The sequence below is a fragment of the Pituophis catenifer genome, unplaced genomic scaffold, assembly GCF_029215685.1.
Source record: "Pituophis catenifer annectens isolate HBS135680 unplaced genomic scaffold, rPitCat1.0.hap2 SCAF_5, whole genome shotgun sequence".
In the NCBI taxonomy this organism is placed as follows: domain Eukaryota; kingdom Metazoa; phylum Chordata; class Lepidosauria; order Squamata; family Colubridae; genus Pituophis; species Pituophis catenifer.
The window spans coordinates 73929796-73941615 of NW_027256885.1; the positions used below are offsets into that span (position 1 = coordinate 73929796).

At 45.3% G+C, this 11820-nt stretch overlaps 1 protein-coding gene across 1 annotated transcript; it reads right to left on the bottom strand.

The window, feature by feature from the left end:
• Positions 1-488: 488 nt before the first annotated feature.
• On the bottom strand, positions 489-9011 carry LOC139317713 (histone-lysine N-methyltransferase KMT5C-like). The gene is made up of 6 exons (XM_070944788.1): positions 8790-9011; positions 7608-7773; positions 6689-6798; positions 6269-6350; positions 2882-2921; positions 489-2628 (listed from the first exon to the last, which is right to left on the bottom strand). The coding sequence occupies exons 1-6, from the start codon at positions 8897-8899 to the stop codon at positions 1790-1792; spliced, it is 1347 nt and encodes a 448-aa protein (XP_070800889.1). The 5' UTR covers positions 8900-9011; the 3' UTR covers positions 489-1789.
• Between the last annotated feature and the right edge of the window lie 2809 nt (positions 9012-11820).

Here is an 11820-nt window from a genome sequence, read left to right on the forward strand (position 1 = left end):
AGGTTGGAAGGGCACAATGGCGAGCATTGCAGTTTCGGGTGCTGCCATGCTGTCGGTGGTCTTGGTGCCGTGACTTCAGCTCTTAGTTTGGTGCTGGTGTCTCAGGAGGGTCTTCGCCTTGGTTCTTGAATCCTTCGTCGCCAGTGTTAGATCAGGCGCAGGGAAAAGAAGACGTGACCAGCGAGATCCATTCAATGCTTTATTTAGCACAAGAACAGACTGCTGCTGCGCTGCCGGAGCTCTCCTTTTAAGCACTCCGGCAGTTGCACCGCCCAGCAGACAGCGGTTTAAATTTCCCGCCGGTGGATTAGCCAATCCCCGGCGGATGTCCTTATAAGGACATAACACCTGGAACATGTTGCCGATGTTACAAAAAAAAGCCTAAACATTCATGTTCATAATTCATGCAAATTCAGAGCTCGGTTTATGTTACTTTTTTTTTTTGGCAGAGTACTCCCTCCCCTCCCCCCAAAAAAAATATGCTCCATGTTACCCCTTTTGGACTCTCCTGTCTTCTGGATGCTGAAGTTCTGGAAGAATCCTCCATTTAAATGAAGTATTGCAAGCATGTTGAAAGATGGGGTAGTACAATGAAGCAAATCCCCCACAATCCTAGTTAGTGCATATTATGGGCTGAGCAATTTGTTTCCTAATGAAGCAAGTTTGTAATGACCCCACCAGAAAAGGCAGGTAGTCGGACTGATGTACTGTGGTACTGCGGTTAAAACCTGGGGCAGAAAATGATATACAGGCTTCTACCAAACCACTCCACGAGGAACCCAGCCAACCAGAGACCTTCCCCAGTGTCCAGGTTGCTTATTTTTCCCAGCTGTGTGAAAATCAAGGTATCTTAACATACTTTCCTGAGCATAACTTTTATGGATTTAATCTTTCTTTTGAAATGGGGATAGAGTGGCTCCAGGCCAAAATCATCTTTGAAAAGTCTTATAAAAGATGGAAGAAGCAATGTAATAAACCATGGTATTATCTGGGAAACAGTAGCTTCCAAAACTAGAAAATGAGATGTCTTGTAACAATAGGCACCCAAACAGTGAGACAGAAGAGAAGAGGAGCAAGAACATTTAATCCCCTATATAAGCCTGTTTGGCAAAGAGCAGCCTTCAGGCTAAATGGACTGAATAGTTTAGGCTGCATACCAATGTGCACTTCTGGTTGCTGGTTTTCTCACAATAAGTTTTAAAGAGACTTCCCTGATTAGATGCTGGTTTTCTTTCCTCCACAAGTCACTTCACCAATTCTGCCTCACTCTGTAGGGACAATAAATGCCCAAAATACGATGTCCATCTGTCAAGAAGTCTATAACTACAGTGCTATAAACCAGAGCATGGAGATATCGAGAGTAGAGAGATGAAAGGACTCTGTGGGAGAGAAAGCAGAGTTCAAAGAAAAGACCAGGAGGCAATCCAAAGCATCCATGCAGTCTACTATATGGCTTAAGTTTCAAGACTATACAGTAAAGTTTTGCAAAGTAGTGGAGAACAATTTTTTAAAGGAATAGTGAAGATGTGATAAAGGAAGATAACTGAAATATCAATTTCAATGGAAAAAAGTAGGCGTGGAATACAAGGCCGTGTTTTTAGCACAGGCAGCCTTGTGCCCACCTGGGGACATTACTACAGAAGAGATGTTATCAACCAATACAAGGTGATGGGGAGAAGGGCACAACAAAAAGATGGGATAATTTCAGGCAAATTCTGGTAGATGGTTATCATGGGTAAATTCAGTAAGAAGCTAAAGTCTTATTTTCAATCACAGGAGATCAGCCAGATCAGGACATCTCCTCACAGGAGCTTGCAGCTACCTCGAGGTTGATGGAACCATGGCTCACTACCAGTCGAAGCCGTTTGGATGGAACAAAAGGGGGAAACGAAACTATCTGCTTAGGAAGATGCTGCTCCTCCGCTTGTTCCTTCTCCGTCTTGTCTGAAGGGGGCTGCTGCCAGCACTGCCTGCCTCCAAAAAGTGGGCCTTCCAGGCGGACATGAGCATACTGGGAAAGCTTGGGGTCTACCATTGGTAACAACAACTGAGATTGGGACAAAACTTGAGCTTGGCACTGGGCTGTGCTCCTTGTTCTGCACAAGAACTGACTGGATGAAAGAGAACTTGAAGAATCAAGGGGGACTTGCTCTCCTGAATGGAGAACCCCAGATCCTGATTCATGGATTTCTTTAACATCAGCATGACTTTCCATATCCCTTGAATCATATTCCTCAGTCCCCTGGCTAAACTCCTCATTGGTGTTAGGTTTTTCCTCCTTAATGTCACACACTACTTCCCTATGAAACCTTGCCCAGTCCAAGGGAATTCTCTTCCCAAGATTCACTACCAGGCTGCCCTGGGTGGCCAAGCCCAGGCTTTCAGGGCGATTGTGCATCTTTGTAAGACAGCATCTTTGCTGGGCCTTGGAGTAGCAATTCTTGTTTCTCAAAGACTGCCTGAGGTGCAATACAGACAACACAGGAGAAGGACAACGAAGCAGACACACCAGAGGGTGCTTATGGAGCTTGCATCCACGTGTTCTGCAGGCCAAGCAGTTGTGCAGTGGGATATATAAAGGCTTGAGCATCTTAAAATACCAGTGAGTGGTATATCTGTGTACAGCACCTAGAAAAGGAAAAGAGGTATCAGTTATAAGACTGTCACTCCTCTTCCCAGTTTCCTCTTGTTTAACTGCTGCTGCCATATCTTCACTACGCAACAGGCAACTTCCATTTCTCCCTGGATTTTTCAAGGGCTTTAAGAAGATGGAGTAAGTGTATGACTGCTTCACTATCCAACCCTGGCACTAACATCCATAATCCTATTAGCTCTTTCTTTGAACATCTCTTAAAAACAGATCTCGCATAGGTAACCTCACTGTACTTGTCAGCAGTCCCACAGAGAAGCTGCGCCTTTTCCTGAAATCACACAGTAAGTGCAAGATCCCAGAAAACATTAAGGAGGCAGCAACAGGATAGCATATCTTTCCCACTTTGGAGCGAAATATCTGAACATTGCTTACATTTCCCAATACAGAAATTATGTTAGGCTACCCAATTAGTTCTGCCAGACTTTAATCTAATATTGTAGCTAGAATAGTTCTTGAGTATCCAACTTTAATAAAGAACAAATTACTACCGTATTTTCCGGTGTATAAGATGACTTTTTAACACATGAAAATCTTCTCAAAAGTCGGGGGTTGTTATGTCCTTATAAGGACATCCGCCCGGATTGGCTGCCAGCCATCGGGCGGGAAAGTTTGAATCACTGTCAGGGGCGGTGCGACTGCCGGAGCGAATATAAGGAGAGCTCCAGCAGCGCGCAGGCAGTCTTGCTACTGTTACTACATAAAGTTATTAATGTAACGAGCTGGTCGCGTCTTCCATTCCTGCGCCGATCTAACAGGGGTCATCTTATACGCCGGGTGTCGTTCTCCTGTAACCAGGCAGACCAGCCCGAAAGGCTCTGACGAGCCTTAAATGGCTCTGGCGATCCAAGCTCTGACGATCTGCTAATCAGGCAACTCAGCTGGGATCGCCAGAGCCATGGAGAAGGGAAAAACTTTTCCCCCTCCAGCTTGCTTACCTTAGCTCAGTGGTTGGGGGTCAAACAACCCTTTCACAGGGGTTTTGCAGGTGGTGCAATACAGAAAAACGAGCGCAGCCCTCGCCATCCGGAATGAATGGTGCTGTTGTGGGGGTGGGGGAGGGGGCGGCAGAAGCGAGAAGAAGCGGCATTTGCGATGGCTGGAAGCTGTGAGAGTGAAGCACTACTTTCATTTGTACGGCAACAGCATTCCGCCTTGGTATATTTGTGTCAGCCAGTGGCGCAAGGCAGCCCTCCTCTCCTGCTGCCTGGGACTCAGAGTGGTAAATGGCGTCTGATCCGGGGAGCAGCTGGATTTTGCTCTCCATTGCGGACGCCAGATCGGCCCCCTGCAAACTCTCGTCTCTCGAGGAGCACTCCCTAAAGCGGGGCTGGAAACTTTGGTTGGGCTGCTTGAGAGAGGAGAGCTTGCAGGGGGGCGATCTGGTGTCTGCAATGGAGAGCAAAATCCAGCTTCTTCTCTCCGCTGTAAGAGCGGCATCCGGCTTTTTCTCTCCGCTGTAAGAGCGCTGTAAGAGCGCTGTAAGAGTGGCAGCCCTCATCTCCTAATGCTTGGGACTCGGAGCGGTAAATGGTGACTGGTCCGGGGAGCAGCTGGATTTTGCTCTCCATTGCGGACGCCAGATCAGCCCCCTGCAAGATCTCGTCTCTCGAGGAGCGCTCCCTGAAGTGGGGCTGGAAACTTTGGTTGGACTGCTTGAGAGAGGAGAGCTTGCAGGGGGGCGATCTGGTGTCTGCAATGGAGAGCAAAATCCAGCTTTTTCTCTCCACTGTAAGAGCGCTGTAAGAGCGGCAGCCCTCATCTCCTAATGCTTGGGACTCGGAGCGGTAAATGGTGACTGGTCCGGGGAGCAGCTGGATTTTGCTCTCCATTGCGGACGCCAGATCAGCCCCCTGCAAGATCTCGTGTCTCGAGGAGCCCGACCAAAGTTTCCAGCCCCGCTTCAGGGAGCGCTCCTCAAAAGATGAGATCCTGCAGGGGGCTGATCTGGCGTCCGCAATGGAGAGCAAAATCCAGCTGGTCCCCGGACCAGTCACCATTTACCGCTCTGAGTCCCAAGCAGCAGGAAACGAAGGCTGCCTTGCGCCGCAAATATATCAAGGCAGAATCCTGATGCTGCACTTTCAGCAGACAGATGAGGGCTGCCTTGGCCATCGGCTGGTGCAAATATACCAAGGCGAATGCTCATGCCACACAAGTTCAAGTAGTGCTTCGCTCCCACACTTCTTCCGGCCCTCAGTCTCTCAGGGAGATGCTTGACTTCCTCTCAGCCCCAAGACACTGGCTGGCCCATGAGATGAGAGAGAGAGAGAGAATGAGAGAGAAAGAGAGAGAATCAGAATGAGACAGAGAGAGAAAGAGACAAAGAATGAAAGAGAGAGAAAGACAGAATGAAAGAGAATGAAAGAGAATGAGAGAAAGAGACAGAGAGAATCAGAGAGAGAGAGAGAATGAGAGACAGAGAAAGAGACAGAGAATGAAAGAGAATCAAAGAATCAGAGAGAGAATGAGAGAGAGAGAGAAAAAAATGAAAGAATCAGAATGAGAGAATCAGAATGAGAGGGAGAGAGTGGGGGGAGAGAGAAAAAGAGAATGAGAGAGAAAGAGTGGGAGAGAGAAAGAGAAAGAGGGGGAGGGAGAAAGAGAGAAAGAGTGGGGGGAGAGAGAGAAAGGGGTGTAGTGGAATGGAAGGACTAAAAAACATTCCCAGGCCAGTCAGAGACAGTTTATTGCGCAAGGTTCAGAGCCAGATTTGTACCTGAAGCTTTGAACAAAGAAAGAACTCTGATACAATGGTTTTTATACATTTCTAAGACAAAGGATTCAGTGAGATCATACATTTTCCATATATGGTTAATCATGAGATCATACATCCGATTTTCCTTCTATGGTTACATTCACTGTTAATAAGTTCATCTAATTACTTAAAGCATTAATCTTAGTTTACAAAATTATCTTAGCCACACAACTTTTCTTAAGTGCTCAGAGTCGCTAATGGGAGAGTTACTACTGTCCTTGGGTAAATTCATTGGATTAAGTAACTCTTTGTAACATATAGGTCTTTGTGTCATTCACAGTCAGGTCACTCAGATGTTTTTCCATATAGCAGTCCTTTCCGTGACATCTAGGTCTCAGAAGATATATTACCACTTAAAGGGGTTTAACTGTTTGTTAATGTAATTTCCAACAAGCACTTTCCTCTCTTATAATAATGTGAATAGATAGGGTCTCTCAGAGTTCATGTATCCAAGCACGTCTTCCCTTTATAATAATGTGAATAGATAGGGTCCCCCAGAGCCCATATATCTGACTCTGTATGATTCCTATTTTATTCACATTATTTCTTTTATCTACATTATTCTTTATTTGCTATTTACCTCGGGGACAGAGAGAAAGAGAGAATGAGAGAGAAAACTTGCTCATCTTTTCAACAGTATATTTTGCTTTATCTAGAAGCATTTACAAATCTGAATCGAGTAGGTGACATACAAATTATGGAAATCCAACCGAAGAAAAGTACTGTATTTGGCTTAAATCCTGTTTTCCACATTATGAGCTTAAGGCAGCATATTTGACATTCGTAAAAATATTTTAATTTAAATTTAATTTTAATAATTTGATATTATCATATCAAACCTCTCTCTCTCAACAAAGTACTTGTGCTTGGAGGAGGCTCTCGTCGGGTTCTGTCAGTTCTGCAATGTAGCCTTCTAAAAGCTCCAGTTTATCATTCTTTCTCCTTATGCGAGAGGGGGGAAAAATAACCTTACCTATCCAGAGGATTATGTTGTTATAATCTTAAGTAAAACGTGCAAAAGCAAATGCATGGCTACTTTATTATCCACTTCTTTGCATGCTGGTTGGAAAGAAAGCTTTTCTAATGGGCATGCCCTGTTATAAAATACACTAATCAGAAAAGCACTCCTTGCCCCCCCCCCTTTATTTTCCTCTCAGTGTTGCTTTATACATTCTTGGGTTTTTATGCTTCATAGTTCTATTTATTTCTCTCTTTCTTAGTATAATCCAGCATGCAAGTTAATTTTGCCACATGGGGAAGAAGTAACACTATGAATTTACCATGATTTTGTAGACACTACCCGGGCTCCATTTATTTCTAAGGAATATCGACTACAGCATCTGATGGCAAAACCGCTCTCAGGAAGGAAAATGCGAAGGTACCGAAAAATCTGGGATGGGTATGGGGGAGGGGAAGAGAGGAAGCAGGAGTATTAGATATGTTTGCTGCCTTAAGTTGTTTATAAAAAATAATAAAGGTGTGATATAAATAAATAAAATAGAATCATTGCAAGGGAGTTAATTGGAAGAATCAATGGAGAGCGAGAACTAAGTTAGAGACAATGCTCCTATCTTTTCTATGAATATGTTTACTCTCTTCCCATATAAAATGTTTCTCACTATAGTTCGTAAACAATTTTCTTTCTATCAAGCTGACATTCACATCAGTTGAAGATGCTTAAAAACATCAAAGCCAAAAAAAGATAAAAAAGAAGAAAACAATACTTCTTGGTCCTTTCATCCACAGCCAGCCTCTGTGGACCTTCACTGCCAGCTTGTGTTACAAGTTAGTCAAGTTTAAAAAAAGATTATAGCCTAATAATTGCCACTTAATTACAATGTTCATGCTATGCTGTATGTGGCCAGAGCACCAATACATCTAATCTGGTCTAGAGAAAAGGAAGGCATAGACTAGATATGGGTAAGTACTTTTTCTAACTTCCATACATTCTTAGAACATGCCCCATGATTCACAGCCTTTCCAAACCTGATTGTTTGGAATGGTGTTAAATTAAACTCCCACCACCCTAACTGCCATGCTGACTAGGATGATAAGAGCCATAATGTAATAATCCAAATGGAACGGGATTGGGATGAAAAAGTGTATATGAATAACTTTTTCAGACTTCAACATGCTCTCCAGCCATTAAACAGGCAACCAGGCAACAGGCAACCAGGCAAACATTAACCAGGATTGTACATGAGTCTTGAAGGCAGCTTCCTGCTGATGTCTCCGGTTTGCAAAATACTGGCAGGCCCAGCCACCCTGCATCAAGGCTTGATACGCTGCTTCTAGGTCCTTGCGCTTCCGGAAAGCTTCTACTGCCTCCCGTAAATGATGCTTCCTCCTGATGGCTGGGAGTGGGCTATAAAAATGAAAGAGGAAGAATTTCTTTTGTAATATATTTTTTCCTCATTTCAGGTAGTCTTTGACTTACGACCATTGGTTCAGTAACCATTCAAAATTACAATGGTGCTAAATGGACAAGTTATGGTTGTTGCAGCACCCCTGCGATCATGTGTTCAAAATTCAGGTGCCTGGCAGCCTACTTGCACTAACAATCCCAGAGGTGCTGCAACTCTCCCCACCCACCTATCTCTCCCATCTCAGCTGCGCACCAGTGCTTGCAAACCTGCTGTAGCACAGGAAACTTCTGCCGGATACAGAGCCCAGCAACAATCAAAATTCCGGTCCCAATTGTGGTAAGTCAAGGACTACCTGTACTCTCAATCCTCACCATTTAATATTCAAATATATTAAAAAATCTCTCTCTCTCTCTCTCTCTCTCTCTCTCTCTCTCTCTCTCTCTCTCTCTCTCTCTCTCTCTCTCTCTCTCTCTGTGTGTGTGTGTGTGTGTGTGTGTGTGTGTGTGTGTCAGGCTTGCCTCCGTTCAAAACTCAAGAAAGAAAAACCCCAACTCCATGTTTGTAGAGAAAGGTACTTTTACTGAGTATGAACTGAATGCAGCGAAAGAAAAGCAAAGTCTGAGGCAATAGGCACGAAAATTACATATTGAAAGCATCCCCCAAGTCCCTTCCCCCACAGTCCCAGGTTGAATGTCCAATCCACATCTCCCCAAGGTGTCATGTGGGGTACTTCTTTAGGCGGCCACATCTATCTGGTATGTCGGGACGGTTGACCTTGACAATTATCAGCTCTCTCCGCAGCTGCTAAAAAGACAGTGAGAATTTTCCTCCCTTTTCCGAGACATCTCCACCAGCTCACTTCCCCCCCTCCCAAATACCTACAATACCTCCCCCCTCCCGTTACAATGGCAGCTGAAAGCAAGCAAGCATCATGAGGCTGACAGTGTGTGTATTCATATTCCTGCTTTACAATCTTAATTTTCAGACTTATTCCATGCCCATTCCTAGTTCTTACCTTACATTCATTTTATGAGTCTTAAAGCCAAGGTAGGAGTCAACTATTAGCGTTGTGGCAAGGTCATCATTCTCACATAGTTCTTTTGCAGTTAACCGAGTAGAGCCCATCTTCTTTTTAGAACCATGCTGTTCTCAACTCTGCTAGCCACAAGAGAGAAGCGAGTCATACAATTAAAGCCAAATACAGTGAAGTTGGGAATCTGAATGAAAACTTCAATAAAAGCAGGACCAGCAAATATTAAAATAAGCAGAAGTATTTCCTACAACCCCTACCATAATTTTACCTTGCTATTTGCACATACACTGAAATTTCCTTTTTGAAAAAAATTCAACCTTTATTAGAATGGTTCTAATGAACTAAAACTAATTTAAACACTAAAAAATAGCATTTTGCCACATTTGCTCATAATGTTTGTACTATGTTGGTTTCCATTGTGTACTGCAATTTTTGTAATTAAAGTATAAGCCAAGAAACAGTTTTTATACCTGCAGGTTAATCGGTAACAAACTGAATTGATGTACAAAAATTATTTCATTATGCTTTATATTTGATGTAACCTTTTAATATTGTGACAAATCTTCTAGTGCCACTTTATTAAGCCTGACGCTCATATAACTTTCATTTGATCTGATCAACAAAACAAAATTCTCCATGGCCAGGGGGAGAGGGAACAAGCACTGCAAAAATCTCTATGAAAATATTTCTTAGAAAAATGTTTTAAAAACATACTACATAACTCAAAACATAAAATACAAACATTTTTATGGAAGAATCTAGACTCTAAAACCTTACATAATTCCTGTTCTATCTTCCTCAAATCAGTGCCCTCCATAACAGGAGTTAAAAGGAACACTGGACTTACCTGAAGGTTCTTTCTCCTTGTGCTGCGTGAGAGTCCATTGAATGGGTTAATCCTCATGTGATTGGCCAGAGACTGAGTAAGAATTTGTTTAAACACACCTCCTCATCCTGTCTATCCCCAGTTCAAAAACTAAGTCCGGATCTGAAGAAACAGAAACTTGAATGGAAAAGGAGTTAATAGCAGTTCGGGATCCCCCAAGAAGGGAGGGTATGGACTCTCATGCAGTGCAAGGAGAAAGAACCTTCAGGTAAGTCCAAAGTTCCTTCTCCCTTGCGCTGCTTAGAGAGTCCATTGAATGGGATATACCCAAGCTAAATATCCCTGGGGGGGAAGAAATAGAGTCATGCAGACCCTCCAGAGGAAGGACCTGTTGGAGTACTCTGCGCCCAAAAGCGTCTTCAGCTGATACAAACTTGTCCAATTTGTAATTGCGAATGAAGGTCGTTGGTGAAGCCCAAATAGCTGCCCTGCAGATCTCAAGAGGAGGAGCCTGGGTGGCCCAAGTGGCGGTGGTGGCCACACTACGCGTTGAGTGTGCCGTGATGCGGCCAGGAAGAAGCTTGTTCTTCCGTTCGTAGGCCATGGAAATGCAGGAACGGAGCTGTTCTGGTAATATACTTTTCAAGGCCCTACGAACGTCTAAAGGGTGCCAACGTTGTTCGCTGGGATGAGAGGGCCTGGGGCAGAAGTCGGGTAACACAACCTCTTGAGCCCTGTGAAACCAGGTGTTGATTTTTGGGAGGAAGGTGGGATCCATTCGCAAAACGACCCGGTCAGAATGAAATATGCACAAGTCCTTGTGTATAGAAAGGGCTGCAAGCTCGGACACCCTGCGAGCGGAGGTGACAGAGACAAGGAAGGCAACCTTGAAGGTCAGAAATTTGAGGCTGGCGAAGGACAGTGGTTCAAAAGGTGATTCCGTTAAGGCCTGAAGGACAAGACAGAGATCCCATGAGGGATACCTGTGGACAGGTGGAGGACAAAGGTTGGAAGCTCCCTGTAAAAAACAGCGAATTCGAGGGTGCTGAGACAGCGTACCATGATCCTTGCCGGTGAGAACGGTTGCCAATGCCGTGACTTGTCGTCGTAGGGTGTTGACTGCTAGACCAGCGTCCAGACCCGCTTGAAGGAAGTCCAGCACCTGCGGAATGGACACTTCAGTGGGGTCAATCTCCGAGGAGACACACCAGCGACGAAACTAAGACCAAGTTGCGTCGTATATACGGGTGGTGGACCTTCTGCGAGAAGCGAGGAGGGTGGATATATGGCCGAAGAGTGATACAATTTGCAGAAAGAGAGTGGGATGTAGTTGCCACTCTGCCTGGTCGATGGTAGTTCTGCTCAGCCAGTCCACTCGGGTGTTGGAGGTTCCTGATATACTGTATGTTCTGCTTGCAGCGAGAGCAGATGTCTCTCCGCCCATAGTCCCAGCTGCGCAGCCTCGCTCATTAGGATCCTGGAGCATGTGCCACCTTGGCGGTTCTGCGAGAAGCGAGGAGGGTGGATATAACTTTGCACGAGAAGTGGTCCCTCTTCAAGATCTCCCTTTCAAGTGCCAGGTGGCTAACTGGAACTACTGGGGGTCCTGATGGTAGACGGCCCCCTGGCGAAGGGAGATCTGATCCGGAGGTATCCTCCATGGGCGCTCGAGTGAGAGACACATGAGGTCCACAAACCATGCCCTTCGAGGCCAATACGGGGCGACGAGGATGACCTCTGCACTCTCCTCCAAGATTTTTTGCACGACCCTCGGTATCAGGGGTATCGGGGGAAAGGCGTAAAGGAGGCCCGGAGGCCACTTGCAATGGAGGGCGTTGGTCCCCTCGGCCCCCGGTGTCCAGAACCTGGTGAGGAAGCGAGGAACCTGAGCGTTCTCATGACTGGCAAAAAGATCTATTTGAGGATGGCCGAAGAGTGATACAATTTGCAGAAAGAGAGTGGGATGTAGTTGCCACTCTGCCTGGTCGATGGTAGTTCTGCTCAGCCAGTCCACTCGGGTGTTGGAGGTTCCTGATATACTGTATGTTCTGCTTGCAGTGAGAGCAGATGTCTCTCCGCCCATAGTCCCAGCTGCGCGGCCTCGCTCATTAGGATCCTGGAGCGTGTGCCACCTTGGCGGTTCACGTGGGCCTTTGTCATGATGTTGTCTGTCCGGAGAAGCACGTG